This window comes from Coregonus lavaretus (assembly GCF_964263955.1).
Source record: "Coregonus lavaretus genome assembly, chromosome: 10".
Classification (NCBI taxonomy): domain Eukaryota; kingdom Metazoa; phylum Chordata; class Actinopteri; order Salmoniformes; family Salmonidae; genus Coregonus; species Coregonus lavaretus.
Genome location: NC_139997.1, coordinates 26,828,890 through 26,855,567, shown reverse-complemented (window position 1 = coordinate 26,855,567; position 26,678 = coordinate 26,828,890). Strand labels below are relative to the sequence as shown.

Sequence of the window (26,678 nt, the reverse complement as noted above, 5' to 3'; positions counted from 1 at the left end):
TACATAGCATAACTGATCATGACCTGGGGCTGTATATCCACAGCCTATTAAGGCTGAACGCATCTCATGTATGGTAAAATCAGCATCCAAAGAAGAGTCAACAGTATCCCTTTTCTTATACACATTAACATGAGCATTTAAAATCTCACACCTGCGTTGCTTATATACTTCATCCAAAGCAACCCCACTATGTACCCTAGCAAATGTCTTCCCCAACAAGTCAGCTTTTTCTTTATCAGTTATGGACATTCTTTGACCCACAACCAAAACTGGAATTCGAGTGGACTTGCTTCTTCCAGTCATCTTCTTCAACATAGACCATACATCTCCAGCTCAGTACCCCTGCCTATTGTAGAGCAGAACTGTCTCCATGCATTTCTCTTGACACGTACTAAAGCTCTCTTCCTTTGGAAATCTAGATTCTCAGGAGTCATATTCCTACGCAACACTCTGTAAGTCCTATTTCTTTCTCGAATAGCCGCAGTGCACTCTTCAGTCCACCAAGGAACAACCTTCCTGTTCTCACCCATTTCACTCACTGGTACATATAAATTCGCAGCACTCAAAATCAAAGAGGTCACAGAGGCAGCACATACAGTGGGGAAAAAAAGTATTTAGTCAGCCACCAATTGTGCAAGTTCTCCCACTTAAAAAGATGAGAGAGGCCTGTAATTTTCATCATAGGTACACGTCAACTATGACAGACAAATTGAGGGAAAAAAATCCAGAAAATCACATTGTAGGATTTTTTATGAATTTATTTGCAAATTATGGTGGAAAATAAGTATTTGGTCACCTACAAACAAGCAAGATTTCTGGCTCTCACAGACCTGTAACTTCTTCTTTAAGAGGCTCCTCTGTCCTCCACTCGTTACCTGTATTAATGGCACCTGTTTGAACTTGTTATCAGTATAAAAGACACCTGTCCACAACCTCAAACAGTCACACTCCAAACTCCACTATGGCCAAGACCAAAGAGCTGTCAAAGGACACCAGAAACAAAATTGTAGACCTGCACCAGGCTGGGAAGACTGAATCTGCAATAGGTAAGCAGCTTGGTTTGAAGAAATCAACTGTGGGAGCAATTATTAGGAAATGGAAGACATACAAGACCACAGATAATCTCCGTCGATCTGGGGCTCCACGCAAGATCTCACCCCGTGGGGTCAAAATGATCACAAGAACGGTGAGCAAAAATCCCAGAACCACACAGGGGGCCTAGTGAATGACCTGCAGAGAGCTGGGACCAAAGTAACAAAGCCTACCATCAGTAACACACTACGCCGCCAGGGACTCAAATCCTGCAGTGCCAGACGTGTCCCCCTGCTTAAGGCAGTACATGTCCAGGCCCATCTGAAGTTTGCTAGAGTGCATTTGGATGATCCAGAAGAGGATTGGGAGAATGTCATATGGTCAGATGAAACCAAAATATAACTTTTTGGTAAAAACTCAACTCGTCGTGTTTGGAGGACAAAGAATGCTGAGTTGCATCCAAAGAACACCATACCTACTGTGAAGCATGGGGGTGGAAACATCATGCTTTGGGGCTGTTTTTCTGCAAAGGGACCAGGACGACTGATCTGTGTAAAGGAAAGAATGAATGGGGCCATGTATCGTGAGATTTTGAGTGAAAACCTCCTTCCATCAGCAAGGGCATTGAAGATGAAACGTGGCTGGGTCTTTCAGCATGACAATGATCCCAAACACACCGCCCGGGCAACGAAGGAGTGGCTTCGTAAGAAGCATTTCCAGGTCCTGGAGTGGCCTAGCCAGTCTCCAGATCTCAACCCCATAGAAAATCTTTGGAGGGAGTTGAAAGTCCGTGTTGCCCAGCGACAGCCCCAAAATATCACTGCTCTAGAGGAGATCTGCATGGAGGAATGGGCCAAAATACCAGCAACAGTGTGTCAAAACCTTGTGAAGATTTACAGAAAACGTTTGACCTGTGTCATTGCCAACAAAGGGTATATAACAAAGTATTGAGAAACTTTTGTTATTGACCAAATACTTATTTTCCACCATAATTTGCAAATAAATTCATTAAAAATCCTACAATGTGAGTTTCTGGATTTTTTTTCCTCATTTTGTCTGTCATAGTTGATGTGTATCTATGATGAAAATTACAGGCCTCTCTCATCTTTTTAAGTGGGAGAACTTGCACAATTGGTGGCTGACTAAATACTTTTTTTCCCCACTGTACATCAACCAGCCTCTCTAAAGACAACTGTCCAACAGAATTTAAGCATTGATCACCAAACTTCTCCCAGTCTGCTTTATGAAAGCACCATCTTCTGAATGGTACCCTATCTGGAATAGTAACATCAAAGTTCATGGTACACGAAATCGGGAAATGATCACTTCCAACAGTAGAATCATTCATTCCATTCCATTCACACATAGATGCAATAGAGTTAGAAGCCATTGTGAGGTCCAGGCAGGATGTAACCCCTCTAATAACATCAACTCGTGTACCACATCCATTGTTAAGACATACTAATGCTCTTGTTTCCATCATATCTTCAACAATAGTACCATTAGCATCTGTATGTGTGCTTCCTCATAAACTATTATGTGTATTAAAGTCGCCGCACCATATCTCTCTAGAGCCCAATTCTCCTGATATTTCATCAAACATCGCTACAGATAGTTGACGATAAGGGTTGTATTTTTGTATTTGTATTTATTATGGATCCCCATTAGCTGCTGCCAAGGCAGCAGCTACTCTTCCTGGGGTCCAGCAAAATTAAGGCAGTTATACATTTAAAAAACATTACAATATAACAGATTACAATTCATAACAGATTTCACAGCACAATAAGTGTATGCCCTCAGGCCCCTACTCCACTAACACATATCTACAACACAAAATCCATGTGTACGTGTGTGTATAGAGCATATGTTATCATGTGTGTGTATGCATGTGTCTGTGACTATGTTTGTGTTGCTTCACAGTCCCCGCTGTTCCATAAGGTGAATTTTTATCTGTTTTTTAAATCTGATTCTACTATGTGGAATAGAGTTCCATGTAGTCATGGTTCTATGTAGTACTGTGCGCCTCCCATAGTCTGTTCTGGACTTGGGGACTGTGAATAGACCTCTGGTGGCATGTCTTGTGGAGTATGCATGGGTGTCTGAGCTGTGTGCCAGTCGTTGAAACAGACAGCTCGGTGCTTTCAACATGTCAACACCTCTCACAAACACAAGCAGTGATGAAGTCAATCTCTGTGAGGAGATCGAGAAAGACAACCAGATGAGGGTGGGACGAGAGCAAGAAAGAGATATGGAGGAGGTGTTTAGAAAGATAAAGGAGATTGAGACTTCTAACAAGGTAGACCACAACCGATGAAAGCTGGAGAGAGAGTTGTTGGAGAAAGTCAACAAGATGAGGAAGGAACAAGAGCAAGAAAGCCAAAGGCAAATAGAAGAGCAACTGAGAATGATAAAAGAGACTGAGACTTCTAACGAGGTACACCGCAACCAATGGAAGCTGGAGAGAGAGAGGTCAAGGCTGGCCTACGAAACCTCAGGGATCAATTATGCAATTAATTGCACTTTTTTTGTCAAATTAGTTAGCTGGCTGGTTGAGTTTTATGAACATGATAAGGCACAGGAGCTAAACAATTTAACACACTGAAAATACAGCACATACACTGACATTTGATTAATTTAAACCTCCTCCAGTGGCAGTTTAGATTTAATCCCTAAACAACATTTAAATTTGATTTTTTTAATAAAGTCCAAATTAAACTTAGTTTAGAAGGATTACATTTAACTAGGATTAATTTTAAACTAGGTTTAAAGTTAGCTGCAACAAGATTTATAGATAAACCTTGATTTAATCCATGTTGGTGCATGAGGAGGAGCATGCAGGCAATAGAGGAGTGGATAATTGAGCTGAGAGAGAAGGAGAGAGCGATAGAGGCTCTGGAAAGAGAGAAGATTAAGATTCTGTTCCTGGATGTACAAGAGAAAGGGATGGGAGATAGAAAAGAGAGCGATGGAAAAGGAGAGGTGGGAGTTTACAGGGGAGTGGGAGAGAAAGAATAGGGAAATGGAGAGAATGCAAAGGGAGAAAGAAGAGAAGTGGGCAAAAGAGAAGAGCGAAATGGAGGAGGGAATGAAGGAGCCAGAAATAAAGCTGTACCAGCTGCAGAATGTCCTGAGTCAAAGTTGAGGAATATCACTTAAGTGTCATATTTACATTTACATTACAGTCATTTAGCAGACGCTCTTATTCAGAGCGACTTACAGTTAATGAGCGCATACATTTTTCATACTGGCCCCCTGTGGGAATCAAACCCACAACCCTGGCGTTGCAATGGCCATGCTCTACCAACTGAGCTACAGGAGGCCTATTTAGGATTCAATAGATTAAATTGACTTCATGCTAGAGAAGGAGTAATAATAATATCGCAGATCACTATTTTACATGGGCTTTCTCTTTCAGATGCATCATTGTAAAAGTATGGAAACTAGAAGTGCCCAGAGAGTCAGGGCAAAGCAGGAGAAAAGGGAGAGGAAAGAGAGATGTTGGAGAAGAACAAAGTAAAAGAGCTGCTCAGAGCTAGAACAGCAGAGAGTAAGGAAAAAGTGAGGAAAAAGCCCACTTGGTGGATGTTGTGAGGAAATATAACGAAAGGAAACCGAGAAAGGATGAGAAAATGTGTTGAAAAAGGCATATGGCAAATAAAATCACACGACGTACATCCCAGACCTCAAATTGAGGAAGATGTAAAAACGCAAAGGAGATGGAAGAGTAAATACTGTCAGCTGTCATTGGTCAAGTTCTTTCATTTAGTGGAATACTTCATAAATAATATAATATGAGCAGTTATTTGTCCTTATTCATTGCCATATTGAAGAAAACACACACACAAAATATAAGTATCAGATGTAGATTAAAGGTGGATGTGGTTACGGGATAACGCAATGTATGTTAACTTTGTTGACATACTGAATATATTTCAAATACTGTATCTAACTTCGTGACTGAATAAAAATACATGAGAAAAGCCGTTCCCATGACGTAAAAACCTCACTCCCCTTTCATCCTATTTGTTGTAGAGACATACGCGGACCAATCAAAGAATGCCATCGTCTCATCGACTATGTGATTGACAGGTTTGTGGTTCGCTCACACCATTGGCTCACACAAAAATAACATGGACTGACAAACCAATGACAGATCATAAAAACTCACAGCAACTCCCCTTTATGCCGCGTTCAAAACAACTCGGAAATCTCTGACTTCCGAGAGTTCAAAACAACTGGGCACTCGGAAAAAAACGAGCTCCGACTCGGAAAAATCGATTTGAACGGTCATCCAACTCGGAATTCCAACTCGGGAACTCAGGCCACTTTCTAGAGCTCCGAATTTCCGACCTGAAGATCACTGACGTCATGATTTAACCTTGTATTTTTCTGAGTTCCCAGTTGTTTTGAACGCGGCATTCTCACCCTGTGATGACGTGTCAAGAAAGTGCCGGAAGCCTTCAGTTGGTCCAAAATGGCTTACCAGACTTTTCAGCAGGAATATTTACAGATCCCTGTTGTAACTCGGGCATACACAACTGCCTGCGTCCTCACCACCGCTGCCGTGGTAAGATATTATAATTTCATCTGAAACATCTTCTTGTTGGCAATGTAGACAGGGTCAGGGCTTGGCGTTTAGCCGTGGATGTCAGTCTGCTAACTCGCTAGCTAGTAGCTTGCTGCTTTAGCTAGCGCGTCTCTTTGGCAAAACAGAAGTGCCAAAGACAGTACGGTAGTGCACATCAATTAGCTAGAGTGCTAGACTGCTGTGTTTGTGTCGCCAAATAATTGTTCTTGACTGTAGTTGGGCTGTCACCGACCTTTATCGAATTGACCAAATGTGTGCAAGGCATGGGTCAGTAGCTAGCTAAATGGGCTATGCAGTTGGTAGCGAAACTTCTCATGGCATGATTACCTGTGAGCACAGCTGCATTTCGTAACGTTTACTTTACTGTGTTTTGGTGCGGTTTACTGCCACATTCAAAACAACTGGGAGCTCGGAACTCGAAAATCTCCTACTTCCGACTTCAGTGCGTTCAAACTAATTGGGAACTCGCGAAAAAACCGAGCTCCGACAGATCAATTGAACGGTCATCCAACTCAGAATTCCAACTCGGAACTCTTTCTATAATTCCGACCTGAAGATCACTGACGTCATGATTTGACCTCGTCTTTTTCCGAGTTCCCAGTTGTTTTGAACGCAGCATACATCTAGCTAGCAAGACATGCTAATTTTACATTTTATATTTTAGTTATTTAGCAGACGCTCTTATCCAGAGCGACTTACAGTTAGGTGAGTGCATACATTTTCATACTGGCCCCCCGTGGGAATCGAACCCACAACCCTGGCGTTGCAAACGCCATGCTCTACCAACTGAGCTACACGGGACTAATGAGGAAGTGAGATTTCTCCTCCTCCTCCCCCTCCCAGTCTGATTAATCAGGTTCTAATACACAATTAATTGGTAGATACAGCCCGAGACATTTGTGTAAATGTTCCTTACAAGCAAGAATGTTGAATAAAATGACATTTAAACTTGCTCTACCAATTGCCTGTGCGGTGTGTCCTACTGCTGCTCGAAAGTTTAGACAAAATAGCCACAGAGTAGTGTTATTAACCCGACTTTCAGTACGCTGGTCTGTATAGCAGTCTGATGTTTAGCCAAGCCTCCTCCAGGCTACTATTTTCGATCTTCAATAGTTCTTATACAAAGCGTGCCATGGTGGAAAAAGTACCCATTTGTCATACTTGAGTAAAAGTAAATATGCCTTTAATAGAAAATGACTCAAGTGAAAGTCACCCATTAAAATACTACTTGAGTAAAAGTCTAAAAGTATTTGGTTTTAAATATACTTAAGTATCAAAAGTAAATATAATTGCTAAATATACTTAAGTATCAAATCATTTCAAATTCCTTATATTGAGCAAACCAGATGGCACCATTTAATTGTTTTTTTTAATTTACGGATAGCCAGGGGCACACTCCAACACTTGGACATCATTTACAAATGAAGCATTTATGTTTAGTGAGCCCGCCAGATCAGAGGCAGTAGGGATTACCAGGGATGTTCTCTTGATAAGTGTTTGAATTTGACAATTTTTTCCTGTCCTGCTAAGCATTCAAAATGTAAAGACTACTTTTGGGTGTCAGTGAAGTATTTTTACTTAAGTACTCGACACCACTGTATGAAAATGATACATTCTGAATCAAGGCAGGATGGACAAAAATCCACAGCAAAAAAAAAAAAAAGTATTTATAAATTTTTTGCTTTCAATCTTCAATAGCTCTTAGACAGTTTGCCATGCCAAATGATATATAATGAGCTCCAAAAGTATTGGGACAATGACTCATTTTTTGTCGTTTTGGCTCTGTACTCAAGCACTTTGGATTTAAAGTGCAGACTTTCAGCTTTAATTTGAGGGTATTTGCATCCATATCGGGTGAACCGTTTAGAAATTACAGCACTTTTTGTACGTGGACTAAAAAGTAAAGGGACAAATTCACTTGTGTATTAAAGTAGTCAAAAGTTTAGTATTTGGTCCCATATTCCTAGCACACAATTATTACATCAAGCTTGTGACTCTACAAACTTGTTGGATGCATTTGCATTGTGCCTACAATCAAATCTATTGCATCGTTCGTTTTGTTTCAGTATGTTGCATTGAAAGTGGTTATTGCATTGATTCGATCACAATTGCCACAGTAAAGGGAAACGTTGATAGTGTTTTTTTTGTTTTTTTTAATTTTTTTTTTCTTCTTGGGGGGGATGGATCAGCTTAATATTGCAGATAGATTGTATCTTCTATCAATGTAATTGTCTGCATCACTTCCAATCCCCCATGTTTTTTTTTTTTTATATATATATATTCCCCTTTATTACTTTTCAACCCCACCATCCTTTCCCTACTTGGAGTAAATTAGTGAACAACAACGCCCAGGCCTCTACTTCCGGTCTATACTTACTATCTACACCTTATGGACAGAGTTAATTTTACAATAATTCTATACATATACATATACATATATATACATACACACATATATACATACATATATACACACATACATATATATATATATATATATATATATATATATATATATATACATATCGTTTTGTTTCAGTATGTTGCATTGAAAGTGGTTATTGCATTGATTCGATCACAATTGCCACAGTAAAGGGAAACGTTGATAGTGTTAACTAACAGGGAAAACTCTAGAAAGTTGAGTGAAGTTCTATATCCTGCTTCTCTCCGTGGGCTGATATTTATTTTGCGCTCGGCTACTGCGTGCCAGCGTCACAGTTTAGAGGGAACATTGGTTACACTTATTGTATATATTTTTCTCGCTGATAGGAATGATGAGGGCCATATGTTTTGAAACCCATTTGGCAAGCGATGATTATTGACACTAAAACACAGCGTTGGAATTGTAGTTCACACAGCCAGCCGTGGGCGAAGATGGCTACGTTTTACCTTAGTTAACCTCAGCATGCTAAGCATAGAGTTGCAGTTTGTTAGCTGCTGTTTAAAAGAATGTCAAGAATTCCAAGATTGATGATAGTTCATGGTTGACTTAACATTTTCTGACAAAAGATGTATCATCAGATAGAACAGGTGAGCTATTGATTCTAATGATGATGCTTTCTTTGCTCTCACCCTCAGCAATTAGAACTCATCACACCTTTCCAACTATACTTCAACCCTGATTTGATACTAAGGAATTATCAGGTGAGTACATGCAATCATCGGTCATTTAGCTACTTTATCAGATATGAAAAACATTTTGGAATTTTTAATCTTAGGCCTACTGTGTATAAGCATTTTTAAAAAATAAGTGAGATGCAAGGTTGAATGATTTCTTTGTTCTGTCTTGTAGGTATGGAGACTCATAACCAACTTTCTATTTTTCGGTCCAATTGGCTTCAACTTCCTTTTCAATATGATTTTTTTGTATCCTTTTTCTGTTGCACTTGTCTTGCTGAGTGTACTTGTGAAATTGATATTTTGCATATTTTTCAATCCCTTTGATTGGAAGCACTATGCGACTCATAAAATGCTTGTCTTGAACAAGAAGACTAGCCATGTTTCATTTATTTGTAATCTTGATGCAACTGTCTAATCATAATGAATTATAGGCTAAGTATTTGCTTTGCCCGTGGCAGATTTCCTTAACCATTGGCTTCCAGGTACCGATACTGTCGTATGCTGGAGGAGGGCTCATTCAGGGGCCGCACCGCTGACTTTGTCTTCATGTTCCTCTTCGGTGGCCTTCTGATGACTGTATCCTTGTAACAACTGTTACTTTCATGGTCTTAGTTGATACCTTTACGAGAAGCTCTTGAGCAACAGTCACAGTCATTGCCACCTAGTTTTCTTTCTTTTTCTAGCTGTGTTTAGGCTAGTTCTCATACTGAGAATCAATCAGTTGGTTGGCTGCAGTTGGCGGCAGGTAGCCTAGAGGTTAAGAGCCTTGGGCCAGTAATTGAAAGGTCGCTGGTTCGAATCCTCGAGCTGGCAAGGTGGGAAAATCTGCCGTTATGCCGATTACGTCAGTTAAGGCAGCCCCCCGCACCGCTCTGATTCAGAGGGGTTGGGTTAAATGCAGAAGACACATTTTGATTGAATGCATTCAGTTGTGCAACTGACTAGGTATCCCCTTTCCTTCCTTTCCTAAGTAAGAGTAAATCAACTCAAATAATGCTGTATGCCACAATTCAATCTACCAATCACTTTTTTCTCAGTAAGCACATAGATATTTGGCACCTTTGTGAGTCTGGTGTTCTTGGGCCAAGCCTTCACCATCATGCTGGTGTACGTGTGGAGCAGGCGCAACCCCAACGTTCGCATGAACTTCTTTGGCCTGCTGAACTTTCAGGCGCCCTTTCTCCCTTGGGTGCTCATGGGATTCTCTCTGTTGCTGGGCAACTCCATCATTGTGGATTTACTAGGTACCAGTCGCCCTAACCACCATAACTCATTTCTGTAATGCATCAATGTTATTAATGGCGTTAAGATCCAAAATGTTGTTGCCTTATTGACCATTGAGGAGTGGTGACTAGTCGGGTCAATGCTGTGTTCCCTTCCCTAAGGTATCGCTGTGGGTCATGTGTACTTCTTTCTGGAGGATGTGTTCCCAAACCAGCCAGGTGGTGGCAGATGGCTCAAGACTCCCTTTTTTCTGTAAGTTTGATATGGTTCTAGTACAGTCCAATAATGAATTTGTCTTATGATAGAAACTGCAGTGTTTACCCCACAAGTCTGTGGAGAGATGGTAATGTTGCTGGAGAGACAGGGGGCACACACACAAATGGCAGTAAGCTTGATACAGAGTAAACAATAGTTATAAATATATGGAAATTGCCAACATTAACAATGTTATAACCAATGTTTTGACAAGGTGTTCTCAAGGTATGCTGTCCTTGGGAGAGGCCATGACAAAATGTTGTCTATGCTGATTGATAATATTCTAGAAAAGGAAGGGCACATCAATAGCTCTTTAATAAAAGTAGAAATATACCATCCATTTATCAGATGAGCAACATATAATCTATTATTAAAAGTATCTTAAGCATATTGTACTGTGTTTTGGTTTGTATATGTAGATCCTTCACCTGTCTCTGTTATTCTCTCCCCCACAGTAAGATGCTGTTTGACACTCCAGAGGAGGATGCCAACTACAACCCCCTTCCCGAGGAGCGTCCAGGGGGGTTCGCCTGGGGAGAGGGACAGCGCCTCGGGGGTTAATTTAGCCCCCCACCACAGGATCACTTTATAATGGACGTTGCCTCAGAGAGAGAGAGAGGGACAAACTTGGTCTTTTTCCGACTTGTTTCTCTAGTTCTGGATGGAAAACGCCAATCTCCAACCAGAGCTTTTCGGAGATTGGCGTGTGGCTTACATCTCCCTCAAACTGTTCTATAAGCCAGACTGTCACTTTAAGACCACATAAGCGGACATAACAACAGGAAGTGTCATTTGATGGTAAACCTTTAGCTGTGTTGACATTTGGCTTTATTGCTGTGGGGAAAAAATGAGGCTCAACAATATTGTCAAAAAACAGGAAACAACAGCGGAGGAAAAAATCTGAATGAATTCAGATCGAGTGTTTTTTCCATTTGACTTTTTTAAAATAATAAACATGTGGCATATGTAGATAATGCTGGAGATATTTTCTTTGTAATTTTTCTGTAGTGTTGCATCGGTTGAAGCAAGTTTTTCTCTAAGGAGTTCCATAATTAAATTAGATTTATGTGCTTGGATGCACTAGGTATCAACAATGTGAGCACTCTTACATATTGAATAAAAGCACATTTGTTTATTGCAACTGTAGAAAGTATTAACTGCAGACAAATCAAACAAGCATATGTTACTCTTTGTAATACTGCCCTCCTCTGGTAGGAGAAGACATTGCAGTGAATGGAAGGAAGGGAGCGTAATGTTGGCCGACCATTGTGTTGCATGCCAGGCTTCTAGGCTCTACACACAAGTGACAAGCCATTTTGAAACCCCTGCAAAAAATACATGTTTACATTTTTCCCTTCCGTATTCAAGTTGAAACTAGACACCTTTTTTTGGTTTCAGTTACATACAGTAAGTAGTATACGCTTCACTTTTTTGCAGTTCTTGACCTTCATGGGAGTGCTTAGAGATCACATTCATCATATTTTAATCAATACCGATTTTGAAATGCCTATAGTCTTTTAGTAGATTGGTTATTGACTATGGAACAAACCGAGGATCTAATCTTTAACTTCGCAAAAGAAAGTTGTCACTGGTGGACAAGGAAAGTCACCATTACACCCATTTCTATTTTTACACTAGATCCGATCAGTTGGAAACCTTTTACAGTTATTGGTTTCATAAAACAATGTAATGTTTTACATGGCAAGGTATGCTGCTTCATGATCCACAGAGAGCTAAGAGCATAAGTACATAGTTCTAACAACACAATCTAACATTGATGATTCATAGAACTACAGGGTTTCAACAACTATATGCTGGTTTATAAACTCAGCAAGCCTCAGATTGCTGCTCAGATGTAAAGACTGAGTAAGATGGTTAAATCTACCACTTCACTTGCGTTGTTTCCTGATACAGCTGGTTTGGTCTATGGGCTTTAATAAGTTAGCAAAACAAGCACCATTGACAACCCCATATGGTACTAGGTAGTTATTAAGATTGTGCACATTTTTCCATTATACTCTTATGTTCAATGTTCATTTTGAAACTACACAGCTTATTTTTCCTGCTAACTACAGCCTAATAGATTCAGTTACATAGTCTACCCTGAAACAACTAAATTGTGTTGAATTCTTGAAGGTAAGAAATTATCCATTGTTACCAGATAGCTTCTTGGTAAATACCAGGCAGCTATACTTTACAGTCCTCTGCAAACTGGTAAAGCATGAACAAAAAAATTATTAAAACATGAAGCCATATCAGCTGAAGGATAGTTGTACTTGTACAGAACATCTATTTTTGGCTAGCAGGAGTATACATTACATATGTGCCACAACAGTGTCTTTAGTATAGTCTCTGATGCCTCGGGCTTTATCCCAGATCATCATAGTCCTCACTCTGGCAGTCTGCTCCGATGTTATCATAGTCCTCTGAAATGCCATCATGGTCATGGGAAACATCCTGACACACCAGTGTATCTGTGTGATGGTACAGTGGAGGAGGGGCCTTGTCATCTACTTTAACATAGTCAGGTAGCTCTGCAAGGTTCTCATAGCTTTCGGTCTCTGGAAAGCAAAGACACACACATTATTGACAGTTGAGGCTGATATTGTACAGGGCCCAAAAAAGGGTTTTGTTACTGTGTGGGCTTAAAAGGTTCCTATTGTGAATTATAACCCAACAGCTTATCCTTGTGTAATATTACTCCAATTGTGTGTTCATGATTGCATTTCAAGGCTCATCGCAAGAAACCTGATGCTTACTGGGACAGGATGTGAGAAATTGAGTCCTGGGTGGTAAAGGAGGCAAATCATCCTCCAGATCTTTGGGATGATATTTACTGCTCCTGGATATGGGAGAAACCCGAGAAATTAGATCTCCACTTTGGAAAATACTTTTGACAAGACCCCTCTCCCTTCCCTAAGAACGCCTAAAACAAATTGCCCTAAATTGATTCAAAGGTTTGAGGGGAATAGAGGACCAAACTTGTGGTTTTAATTGTGGTAATGAATGATGAGTAGACAAAATCAATCTCTATAAATGTCAATAGAAATGTTGTTGAAAATAGTGCAAGAGACTTACTGGGCATAAAACTCAGGTGTCGTGTGACTTGATGTATTTGTATTGTATTGTTCAGCAGCTGTAAAAAAGATAAGAGTTGTTGATACAATGTGCACATACTTTGAAAAGACAGTTCTTATAAGTAGTGATGAAAATGGATCTGTAACGCTCATAATAGTGCTTCTACTGATGTAATAGCATAATTGAAAAGACATACCTTTCTTGGAGATACACTTGTTGATAAGGATGAAGATGAGACTTATTACCAAGGAAACAAAAATCATTCCAAGAATCACCCACAGCCAGAAGTGTTCTCGTAAAGGTTCCATGGGTGATCTAGTGCACAAAAGAGCCCAAATATACATGTAAGTAGTTGATGAACTTGTTGACCTCTCATGAATTCCATAGAAATGGCTTCTTGAAAGATTTTGCAAGAGGGTCTTTCCACCAATTCGGTGTAACTTGTTAAAGAACAGTTTGATTGCACTTGATTTTAATACATGTTCAACTTATGAAAACTAGTTTTTTATTAAGTGCCAAATAAAGTAACAGGGTTGACGATTTCATCTTAAATCAGCCATCAATCCCCTTGTGACAGGGGGAATCAAAGCTTATTGTGTGCAACAGGGAGTGGCATATGAATGCAACCTCCACAAAGAAAATGAAATTGTTAAAACATTTCTAGCCTGTCTATGAGTAACAGGGTTGACGTGTTATGCTCGACCTGCTCAATTTCCCACCACAAAACACCAGAAAATGGCCAAAAAGAGTAGAACCAGCTCACTATGATTTGACTATTACAGTGCATTCGGGAAGTATTCAGACCCCTTGACTTTTTCCACATTTTGTTACATTACAGCCTTATTCTAAAATTGATTAAATCGTTTTTTCCCCTCATCAATCTATACACAATACCCCATAAAGACAAAGCAAAAACAGGTTTTTACACATTTCTGCAAATGTATTAAATATTTAAAAAACGGAAATATTACATTTACAAAAGTATTCAGACCCTTTACTCAGTACTTTGTTGAAGCAGCTTTGGCAGCGATTACAGCCTTGAGTCTTCTTGGGTATGACGCTACAAGCTTGGCACACCTGTATTTGGAGAGTCTCACATTCTTCTCTGCAGATCCTCAAGCTCTGTCAGGTTGGATGGGGAGCATCGCTGCACAGCTATTTTCAGGTCTCCAGAGATGTTCGATCGGGTTCAAGTCCGGGCTCTGGCTGGGCCACTCAAGGACATTCAGAGACTTGTCCCGAAGCCACTCCTGCGTTGTCTTGGCTGTGTGCTTAGGGTTGTTGTCCTATTGGAAGGTGAACCTTCGTCCCAGTCAGGTCCTGAGCAGGTGTTCATCAAGGATCTCTCTGTACTTTGCTCTGTTCATCTTTCCCTCGATCCTGACTAGTCTCCCAGTCCCTGCCCCTGAAAAACAACCCCACAGCATGATGCTGCCACCACCATGCTTCACCATAGGGATGGTGCCAGGTTTCCTCCAGACGTGACGCTTGGCATTTAGGCCAAAGAGTTCAATCTTGGTTTCATCAGACCAGAGAATCTTGTTTCTCATGGTCTGAGAGTCCTTTAGATGCCTTTTGGCAAACTCCAAGCGGGATGTCATGTGCCTTTTACTGAGGAGTGGCTTCTGTCTGGCCACTATCATAAAGGTCTGATTGGTGGAGTGTTGCAGAGATGGTTGTCCTTCTGGAAGCTTCTCCCATCTCCACAGAGGAACTCTGGAATTCTTTCAGAGTGACCATCTGGTTCTTGGTCACCTCCCTGACCAAGGCCTTTCTCCCCCGATTGCTCAGTTTGGCCGGGCAACCAGCTCTAGGAAGAGTTTTGCTGGTTCCAAACGTCTTCCATTTAAGGATGGTGGAGGCAACTGTGTTATTGGGGACCTTCAATGCTGCAGAAATGTTTTGGTACCCTTTCCCAGATCTGTGCATCGACAAAATCCTGTCTCAGAGCTCTACGGACAATTCCTTCAACCTCATGACTTGGTTTTTGCTCTGACATGCACTGTCAACTGTGGGACCTTATATAGACAAGTGTGTGCCTTTCCAAATCATGTCTAATCAATTGAATTGACCACAGGTGGACTCCAATCAAGTTGTAGAAACCACTCAAGGATGATCAATGGAAACAGGATGCACCTGAGCTCAATTTCAAGTCTCATAGCAAAGGGTCTGAATACTTACGTAAATAAGGTGTTTCTGTTTTTTGTTTTTAATACATTTGCAAAAAAATCTAAAAGCCTGTTGGGTTTAAGTGGGTTAAAATCTTCCTTGAAGTCACAGAGGGTGCACAGAGGGAAATGTCAAAATGCAGAATTTTTGCACTTTAGCAAGTCTTCGTGGAACGGGCCAATAAAAGTAAATAACTGATGGGCGCACACATCAACATCGTTCTGCATTTCTGCTTTTTCTCCATGACATGTCACTTCCCCATTTCTGAACTGACCATGTCTTGTGGTTATTTTAGTTTACACTGTAGGTCCCCTGTAGCTCAGTTGGTAGAGCATGGCGCTTGCAACGCCAGGGTTGTGGGTTCTATTTCCACGGGGGGACAGTATGAAAATGTATGCACTCACTAACTGTAAGTCGCTCTGGATAAGAGCGTCTGCTAAATGACTAAAATGTAAATGTTTAAGAGCAGTGTTGACATGCCACTTGTTACTGTCATAAGCCGTTTAGACTCATTGCTTTGCATTGAAGCAGACCATGTTTTATTATCTCTGTAATTGAGAAAAAAAAATTGTGCATACAATTGTACTCAATCAAAGGGGATAAGGCAAAAAGTGAAAAGTGATTTTCACATAATAAATCTCTGATTCTTCTGCTTTTTTGACAGTCCTCAGTCCTGAGCACCCTTACATACGCCTAATAGTATATTTACATTTTAGCTGTAATGAAAGTTAAGTTGATACATTTCCCATGAACCGTGTTTGCTACAGACACAGCTGGTAAATTGTGCTAATTCACACTTATCTCTGTGACCAGAGCTTGATGTAAATGACCTAAGTTTATCAGACAACATGCACAACATCCTTTCACAGCTGCATACCTTTTTATAGAACGAAATAACTTCCGGCAATATACTTTTTCTAAGAAGTTCTAGTCTGAGAGAGAGATGATATATGCACAATTAAAAGGTGTTGCAGAGTAGGCTATTGTTAATTTTTTATTTATTTATTATACTTTAACAGTAAGTGTTAGCATAAATGATAAATAAAACCTTTATGGTAGTTACAACCATCACCAAGAGTAATTATCATACAAAATAAACCCCCAACCTGCCTCCATAGTTTATGGTTATTCTTATAAAATAACATATAGTTGTTTTATCAACACTATAATCAAACAATAACAATATCACCTATTGCATTTATTGAACAATAATGTTCTATGGTCAGCACCGTTTTATAGTACGCTATAGCCTAGAATAAAATATTTTGGTGACAAAGAAGCATTTTCTTGTTCTTATGACAAGAGAATACACCTCTCAAATAGATAGCATATGCCTTACCTTTCAAGGAAAGTCGAACAGCTGAAAACAAGGATTGTGTGGGTCAATGATATTCTTCGTTCTAAGAAGATAGGGAGACTCTTATGGGATCATGATGCACTTTTGAGGTCTGAGGCTTCAGCCAACTCATTTCCTGTCAGTCATATTTAAGGAACTCCCAGTAACTACCCACACCCATCACTCTGCTCCATGCAGTGTGTGCGTGCGTGCGTGAGAGAGAAGGAAAAAGAGAAAATGAATAAAAAGACCGATAAGGTCAGCCATGTGCTGTGGTTACTAAGCAATGCTGCTGCAAACCCATGTTGGAAAGTTACGAATCGGAGAAGTCAAACTCAAATGTGTTTATTTCAACTGGGAGTATGACAGGCTATCAGACAGCCTCTGTGCATGTCTCTGGTTTGAGCAGTTCAATAACATGGAGGTCTTTGACCGTTTACAAGCTGCAGTTTTAATGTTGACTTATTGTCGTTAATGCCAACACACTCAGATGTATGCTTTGTCAATAGAGATCCCCATGCCGACGGCTCATTCCACGGCATTGATCATCAGTTTGACCATGAGCCACAGAGTCAACTAACTGTCAACTAATCAACAGTATAGTATAGTGCAAAGGAGAAACAGGTTGACTATAGAGATCTCCACTACTCAATCAGGACTAGACAGAAATGCGTTGAGCTGTGAGATGGAGAGCAGTCAATTAATAGAATCAATGCATGGATCCACTAAGGTAGGGTCATCAAGAGAGTGGCTGTCAATATGATCTAATTTGTTAGCCAGTTGCTATGAATGGTTCAGAAAGCACACTATGTACTGTATATACAAAAGAGTGAAAATGGTGCCGGAGGGGATGGCTGCTGTTTTAGGGGCTCCTAATCAACTGTGCTATTTTGTTTGTTTTTTCGCATTGTTTGTAACTTATTTTGTAAATAAAGTTGCTGCTACCATCTCTTATGACCAAAAAGAGCTTCTGGACATCAGAACAGCGATTACTCATCTCGAACTGGATGAAGATTTTTTCTTGAATGAGTCCGACGCGAAGGATATACTGCTTTCCGGAGACCAGGCCCAAATCCCTGTCATTCGCGTGAAGAAAAGGTGGAGATACAGAGAGAAAAGGTCAGGGTGCCTTGGATTCCGAGGCGAGTGAGTAAATCGCCACTACCATCAGTTCTATTGGCCAACGTGCAATCACTGTTAAAAAAACTCGATGATCTACGGTCGAGACTATTCTACCAACAGGACACTAAAAACTGTAATATCTTGTGTTTCACAGAGTCGTGGCTGAACGACGACACGGACAATATAGAGCTGGCTGGGTTTTCTGTGCATCGGCAGGACAGAGCAGCTACGTCTGGTAAGACGAGGGGCGTGGGTGTGTGTCTATTTGTCAATAACTGCTGGTGCGTGATGTCTAATATTAAAGATGTCTCGAGGTATTGCTCGCCTGAGGTAGAGTACCTCATGATAAGCGGTAGACCACACTATCTACCAAGAGAGCTCTCATCTATATTATTCGTAACCGTCTATTTACCACCACAAACCGATGCTGGCACTAAGACCGCACTCAACGAGCTGTATAAGCCCGTAAGCAAACAAGAAAATGCTCATCCAGAAGCAGTGCTCCTAGTGGCCGGGGACTTTAATGCAAGCAAACTTAAATAACTTTTACCTAATTATGTGCAACCAGAGGAAAAAAAACTCTAGACCACCTTTACTCCACACACAGAGACGCATACAAAGCTCTCCCTCGCCCTCCATTTGGCAAATCTGACCATAATTCTATCCTCCTGATTCCTGCTTATAAGCAAAAACTAAAGCAGGAAGTACCAGTGACTCGCTCAATATGGAAGTGGTCAGATGACGTGGATGCTACGCTACAGGACTGATTTGCTAGCACAGACTGGAATATGTTCCGGGATTCATCCAATGTCGTTGAGGAGTATGCCACCTTAGTCAACGGCTTCATCGACGACATTGTCCCCACATTGACCGTACGTACATATCCCAACCAGAAGCCATGAATTACAGGCAACATCTGCACCGAGCTAAAGGCTAGAGCTGCCACTTTCAAGTAGCGGAAACCTAATCCGGACACTAAAGAAATCTCGCTATGCCTTCAGATGAACCATCAAACAGGCAAAGCGTCAATACAGGACTAAGATTGAATCCTACTACACCGGCTCTGACGCTTGTCGGATGTGGCAGGGCTTGCAAACTATTACAGACTACAAATGGAAACCCAGCCGCGAGCTGCCTAGTGACACGAGCCTACCAGACAAGCTAAATGCCTTTTATGCTCGCTTCGAGGCAAGCAACACTGAAGCATGCATGAGAGCAGCAGCTGTTCCGGACAACTGTGTGATCACGCTCTCCGTAGCCGATGTGAGCAAGACCTTTAAACAGGTCAACATTCACAAGGCCACGGGGCCAGACGGATTATCAGGGCGTGTACTCAGAGCATGCGCGGACCAACTGGCAAGTGTCTTCACTGACATTTTCAACCTCTCCCTGACTGAGTCTGTAATACCTACATGTTTCAAGCAGACCACCATAGTCCCTTTGCCCAAGAATGCGAAGGTAACCTGCCTAAATGACTACCTCCCCGTAGCACTCACATCGGTAGCCATGAAGTGCTTTGAAAGGCTGGTCATGGCTCACATCAATACCATCATCCCGGAAACCCACTCCAATTCGTACACCGCCCCAACAGATCCACAGATGACGCAATCTCAATCATACTCCACACTGCCCTTTCCCACTTGGACAAAAGGAACAGCTACGTGAGAATGCTGTTCATTGACTACAGCTCAGCGTTCAACACCATAGTGGCCACAAAGCTCATCACTAAGCTAAGGACCCTGGGACTAAACACCTCCCTCTGCAACTGGATCCTGGACTTCCTGACGGGCCACCTCCAGGTGGTAAGGGTAGGCAACAACACATCTGCCATGCTGATCCTCAACACGGGGGCCCCTAAGGGGTGCGTGCTTAGTCCCCTCCTGTACTCCCTGTTCACCCATAACTGCGTGGCCAAGCACGACTCCAACACCATCATTAAGTTTGCTGATGACACAACGGTGGTAGGCCTGATCACCGACAACGATGAGACAGCCTATAGGGAGGAGGTCAGAGACCTGGCAGTGTGGTGCCAGGACAACAACCTCTCCCTCAATGTGAGCAAGGCAAAGGAGATGATTTTGGACTACAGGAAGTGGAGGGCCGAACAGGCCCCCATTAACATCGACAGGGCTGTAGTGGAGCGGGTCGAGAGTTTCAAGTTCCTTGGTGTCCACATCACCAACAAACTATCATGGTCCAAACACACCAAGACAGTCGTGAAGAGGGCATGAAAACACCTTTTCTCCCTCAGGATCCCTCAGATTTGGCATGGGTCCCCAGATCCTCAAAAGGTTCTACAGCTGCACTATCGAGAGCATCCTGACCGGTTGCATCACCGCCTGGTATGGCAACTGCTCGGCATCCGACCGTAAGGCGCTACAGATGGTTGTGCGTACGGCCCAGTACATCACTGGGGCCAAGCTTCCTGCAATCCAGGACGGTGTCAGAGGAAGGCCCAAAAAATTGTAAAAAACTCCAGTCACCCATGTCATAGACTGTTCTCTCTGCGACCGCACAGCAAGCGGTATCGGAGCACCAAGTCTAGGTCCAAAAGGCTCCTTAACAGCTTCTACCCCCAAGCTATAAGACTGCTGAACAATTCATCAAATGGCCACCCGGACTATTTACATTGACCCCCCCCCCCCTTTGTTTTTACACTGCTGCTACTTGCTGTTTATTATCTATGCATAGTCACTATACCCCTACCTACATGTACAAATTACCTCGACTAACCTGTACCCCTGCACATTGACTCGGTACTGGTACCCCCTGTATACAGCCTTGTTATTGTTATGTAATTTTATTGTGTTACTTTTTATTTTATTTTATTTTTTACTTTATTTTATTTAGTAAATATTTTCTTATCTCTATTTCTTGAACTGCATTGTTGGTTAAGGGCTTGTAAGTAAGCATTTCACGGTACGGTCTACACCTGTTGTATTCGGCGCATGTGACAAATAACATTTGATTTGATTTGATTTGAAAGTATGTGGACTCCCCTTCAAATTAGTGGATTTGGCTATTTCAGCCACAGGTGTATAAAATTGAGCACACAGCCATGCAATCTCAGTAGACAAACATTGGTAGTAGAATGGCCTTACTGAAGAGCTCTGTGACTTTCAACATGGCACCGTCATAGGATGCCACCTTTCCAACTAGTCAGTTCGTCAAATTCTGCCCTGCTAGAGTTGCCCGGGTCAACTGTAAGTGCTGTTATTGTGAAACGTCTAGGAGCAACAACGGCTCCGCAGCGAAGTGGTAGGCCACAAAAGGGGACCGAGTGGCGCAGAGGTCTAAGGCACTGCATCGCAGTGCTAGAGGCATCACTACAGACCCGGGTTCGATCCTGGGCTGTATCACAACCGGCCGTGATCGGGAGACCCATAGGGCGGCGCACAATTGGCCCAGCGTCATCCCGGTTAAGGGAGGGTTTGGCCGGGGTAGGCCGTCATTGTAAATAAGAATTTGTTCTTAACTGACTTGCCTAGTTAAATAAAGGTAAAATAAAAAAGCTCACAGAATGGGACTGCCGAGTGCTGAATCGTGTAGCTCGTACAAATCGTCTGTCCTCGGTTGTAACACTCACTACCGAGCTCCAAACTCCCTCTGGAAGCAACATTAGCACAAAAACTGTTGGTCGGGAGCTTCATGAAATGGGTTTCCATGGCCGAGCAGCCGCACACAAGCCTAAGATCGCAATGCCAAGCGTCGGCTGGAGGGGTGTAAAGCTTGCCGCCATTGGACTCTGGAGCAGTGGAAACGTGTTCTCTGGAGTGATGAATCACGCTTCACCATCTGGCAGTCCGATGGACAAATCTGGGTTTGGCGAATGCCAGGAGAACGCTGAATGCATAGTGCCAACTGAAACGTTTGGTGGAGGAGGACTAATGGTCTGGGGCTGTTTTTCATGATTTGGGCTAGGCCCCTTAGTTCCAGTGAAGGGAAATCTTAATGCTACATCATACAATTACATTCTAGACGATTCTGTGCTTCCAACTTATGGCAACAGTTTGGGGAAGGCCCTTTCCTGTTGCAGAATGACAATGCCCCCGTGCACAAAGCGAGGTCCATACAGAAATGGTTTGTCGAGATCGGTGTGGAAGAACTTGACTAGCCTGCACAGAGCCCTGACCTCAACCCCATCGAACACCTTTGGGATGAATTGGAACGCTGACTGTGAGCCAGGCCTAATCGTCCAACGTCAGTGTCCGACCTCACTAATGCTCTTGTGGCTGAATGGAAGTAAGTCCCCGCAGCAATGTTTCAACTTGTAGTGAAAAGCCTTACCAGAAGAGTGGCTGTTTCCACATACTTTTGGTCATGTAGTGTAGTTTGACTCTCAATGTTTTTTATTATTTTGTGTGAAAGCACCACATACTAAATGAAATCATGACATCTAAGATGTGATCTCTAGACTGACATACGTACACCCAGTGTAGATTCCAGTTAGGCTACCATCATCATCATTACCATCATCATCATCATGCAACTCATCCCTTATGTTCAATTTGTGTTCACACATGCGTAGTGAGCTGTTTCTCCACAATGTGAAATGTTGTCTGGCGGCTGGTAGAGCTTTGTGAGTCGACATGACATGGCGGCAAATTCAAGATACAATAACCATTTGAACAGTTTGCTATTACAGTGGATGAACGAGCGGAAAGAGCGTGGAGATGTGGAAAAAGGAAAGGAGGGAAGTGGTGCGGTGAGGAAGATTGGCAAAAATAAAAAACATACACCTGCAGTTCAGAAATGTAACCTGTTGAGAGTGAGGATGAATTACCTGCGGTGGCAGGTGCGCTGAAGACAACAAGTTCAGGCCTTGTCCAGATGATGACAAAGATGATTTTTTGGAGAGAATGGATCCTTGCCATATGGCTGATCCATATGTGGTGTCAGGTTGGGTGGAGAAGAGGTTGGGGACTGTTGAATCTGTGAGAGTAACTTGAAGTGGACTCGTGATGATTATTTTGTGTGTGTTCCATCAGAGGAAACCGGCGCTCCGCACCACGTGCCTCGGGACAAGACCTGTGACTTGCTTTGTTTTCCAGAGCAGGGTGCCATTGAAAGGATTGATCACTGGAGTGGGGTTAAGTGTTGAGTAGGACCAACTGAAATGGAAGATTCCCGGTGTCTGTGACGCCCGCCGTTTGGTGCGACTCAGACCCGGTAGAGCGCGTTATGAAACAGAGAAGACACTGTCTGTCCTGCTGAGTTTTTATGTCTTTACCCTACAAAGTCAAGTTAGGATGTGTCAGTTATCCCGTGAGAGCTTTTGTCCCAAACCCATTACAGTGTTTCAGGTGCCAAGCTTATGGTCATGTTGGAGCAGTGTGTAGGAGGGAGATTCCTAGATGTGAGAAGTGTACAGGAGGGCATGAGACAAAGAAAAAGAAAAAGCTGTTTGTGTGCTGGAGATCAGAAGTGTCCGGTGAGAGAAAGGCAGGTCGAGGTTGCCAGGATCAGAGCAGTACAGAAGGTGTTGTATGCTGAGGAAGTGAAGAGAGTAGTAGAGGAAGATGGGTCCAGGGCAAGGGATCCTAAGAGGCTCCCTGTGAGTATGCCGAGGCCAATAGAGAGTGATAGGAATAACGTGTTTCAGTAAGGTTGGCTTCTTAACTTTCATAGCCATGGTTATCAGCTGTACCACAGAAATAGAAAGTAAATCACAGAAAATAAATGTTGTGGTGGCAGAGAAGTACTTGGGTGTACGAGATTTTACTGCAGAGGAGTTACAATGCGTGTTGAACGATAGTGTTCCGTCCGCCATGCTGCTGGCCTGATGTAGGATCAGATAGGGCCAAGTAGAGGAATAGTGGTGAGGTTTTAATGGGTGTAGGGTTAGTTGGTAGGGCAATTTTTCTTCCCTTTTCCCAGTCCTTTTTCCCTTCCCTTTTGTGTCACAAAGTGTGATGAATTCACACTCCAGAACAGTAGGTGGAAACCAATGATGTGTATAAACCCTGGATGACTGCCATCTTGGTAATCTTGGCACAAAAAATATTTAGAAATGCATTTATTAATGTCTACATTCGTTTTTGAAACATTATTATATTACAGACACCTTAATGCATACTTCTAAATTATATTATGTGAGTTAAACATAAAAATAATAAATTTAAAACGATATAAAAACATTTTCCTTAAAGTTATTTATTTATTTATTTATTTATTTTTCTTCTAATGTTACTGTCCCCACTACAAGAAAAAAATACTTACATTGATGGTTCGTCGGAGTGCATAGTGGGATTTCTTATAAGCGTCCGGGTTAGAATCCCGCACCTTGAAACGGCAGCTCTACCCTTTAGCTCAGTGCGGATGTTGCCTGTAATCCATGGCTTCTGGTTGGGGTGTGTACGTACGGTCACTGTGGGGACAACGTTATCGATGCCTTTATTGATGAAGCCAGTGACTGATGTGGTGTACTCCTCAATGCTATTGGAAGAATCCCGGAACATATTCCAGTCTGTGCTAGCAAAACAGTCCTGTAGCTTAGCATCTGACCACTTTTTTATTAACCGAGTCACTGGTGCTTCCTGCTTTAGTTTTTGCTTATAAGCAGGAATCAGGAGGATATAATCATGGTCAGATTTGCCAAATGGAGGGCAAGGGAGAGCTTTGTACGTGTCTCTGTGTGTGGAGTAAAGGTGGTCAACAAGTGATTTATGCTTCAGTAAAGTTGGCTTCTTAGCATTCATAGCAATGGTTATCAACTGTACTGCAGAAATTGAATGTAAATCACAGAAAATTAATGTTGTGGTGGCAGCTGAAGAGATGTATTCGGGTATACGAGATATGACTTCAGAAGAGTTACAGGGTGTTTTAAGGGGTGGTGTCCTGTCCTCCCAGGCTGTTGGCTTGGTGCAGGAGCATATAGAGTCAAAGTAGTGGAATGGGGTAGTGGGTTTTTAATGAGTGTAGGTGGTGGTGTCTAGGGCTACATTTCACTTTCTTAGAGGAACAGGACTAATTAAGGGAATTTAATGTAGGTAGGCCGTGACTGGCCTCACACTTCAGTAGAGTAGGTGGCGGTGTATGCACCTAAATGTTGGATGCGATCCGCCAACCAAATTCCAAAGAAGAAGAAGAGCTGTTTCTTGTACTGGCTATAAAAGTACTTAGCAGTGGGATGTTGGTGTTGTAGTTTCAATGAGCAAGGCAGAGGCAAAAAGCCTGATATGGACAGTGATGGTGCAGAGATGGCAGGAGCAGTGGAATAGAGATACTAAGATCAGTCTTGGAGGGGAGGACGGCAGGAAGGGACAGAAGAGAGGAGGCTATTGTTACAAGATTAAGGGTGGGATACAGCCGGTCACTTGAGTAATGTACCTAGTTATTTACAGATTCTCTCATTTAGCTCTTTTGTACAGTGTTTTGTACAGTGGCTTGCGAAAGCATTCACCCCCCTTGGCATCTTTCCTATTTTGTTGCCTTACAACCTGGAATTAAAATTGATTTTGGGGAGTTTGTATCATTTGATTTACACAACATGCCTACCACTTTGAAGATGCAAAATATTTTTTGGGGTGAAACAAACAAGAAATAAGACAAAAAAACTGAAAACTTGAGCGTGCATAACTATTCACCCCCCCAAAGTCAATACTTTGTAGAGCCACTTTTTGCAGCAATTACAGCTGCAAGTCTCTTGGGGTATGTCTGTATAAGCTTGGCACATTGAGGTCTGGGCTTTGGCTAGGCCACTCCAAGACGTTTAAATGTTTCCCCTTAAACCACTTGAGTGTTGCTTTAGCAGTATACTTAGGGTCATTGTCCTGCTGGAAGGTGAACCTCCGTCCCAGTCTCAAATCTCTGGAAGACTGATTTCTCTATATTTAGCGCCATCCATCATTCCTTCAATTCTGACCAGTTTCCCAGTCCCTGCCGATGGAAAAACATCCCACAGCATGATGCTGTGTTCTTGGGGTGATGAGAGGTGTTGGGTTTGCGCCAGACATAGCGTTTTCCTTGGCCAAAAAGCTCAATTTCAGTGTCATCTGACCAGAGTACCTTCTTCCATATGTTTGGGGAGTCTCCCACATGCCTTTTGGCGAACACCAAACGTGTTTGGTTATTTTTTTCTTTAAGCAATGGCTTTTTTCTGGCCACTCTTCTGTAAAGCCCAGCTCTGTGGAGTGTACGGCTTAAAGTGGTCCTATGGACAGATACTCCAATCTCCGCTATGGAGCTTTGCAGCTCCTTCAGGTTTATCTTTGGTCTCTTTGTTGCCTCTCTGATTAACGCCCTCCTTGCCTGGTCCATGGGTTTTGGTGGGCGGCCCTCTCTTTGCAGGTTTGTCATGGTGCCATATTCTTTCAATTTTTTAATAATGGATTTAATGGTGCTCCGTGGGATGTTCAAAGTTTCTGATATATTTTTATAACCCAACCCTTATCTGTACTTCTCCACAACTTTGTCCCTGACCTGTTTGGAGAGCTCCTTGGTCTTCATGGTGCTGCTTCCTTGGTGGTGCCCCTTGCTTAGTGGTGTTGCAGACTCTGGGGCCTTTCAGAACAGGTGTACAGTGAGGGAAAAAAGTATTTGATCCCCTGCTGATTTTGTACGTTTGCCCACTGACAAAGAAATTATCAGTCTATAATTTTAATGGTAGGTTTATTTGAACAGTGAGAGACAAAATAACAACAAAAAAATCCAGAAAACCGCATGTCAAAAATGTTATAAATTGATTTGCATTTTAATGAGGGAAATAAGTATTTGACCCCCTCTCAATCAGAAAGATTTCTGGCTCCCAGGTGT

At 42.1% G+C, this 26,678-nt stretch overlaps 2 protein-coding genes across 2 annotated transcripts; one reads left to right on the top strand and one right to left on the bottom strand.

The window, feature by feature from the left end:
- Positions 1 to 5,440: 5,440 nt before the first annotated feature.
- On the top strand, positions 5,441 to 11,360 carry LOC311135724 (derlin-2-like). The gene is made up of 7 exons (XM_084169750.1): positions 5,441 to 5,599; positions 8,699 to 8,764; positions 8,913 to 8,986; positions 9,223 to 9,316; positions 9,789 to 9,984; positions 10,126 to 10,216; positions 10,675 to 11,360. Exons 1-7 carry the CDS (start codon positions 5,507 to 5,509, stop codon positions 10,778 to 10,780), a joined length of 720 nt encoding a protein of 239 aa, XP_084025876.1. The 5' UTR covers positions 5,441 to 5,506; the 3' UTR covers positions 10,781 to 11,360.
- On the bottom strand, positions 11,334 to 16,879 carry scimp (SLP adaptor and CSK interacting membrane protein). The gene is made up of 5 exons (XM_084169752.1): positions 16,806 to 16,879; positions 13,494 to 13,612; positions 13,298 to 13,355; positions 12,979 to 13,061; positions 11,334 to 12,780 (listed from the first exon to the last, which is right to left on the bottom strand). Exons 2-5 carry the CDS (start codon positions 13,603 to 13,605, stop codon positions 12,587 to 12,589), a joined length of 447 nt encoding a protein of 148 aa, XP_084025878.1. The 5' UTR covers positions 13,606 to 13,612; positions 16,806 to 16,879; the 3' UTR covers positions 11,334 to 12,586.
- Positions 16,880 to 26,678: the final 9,799 nt, after the last annotated feature.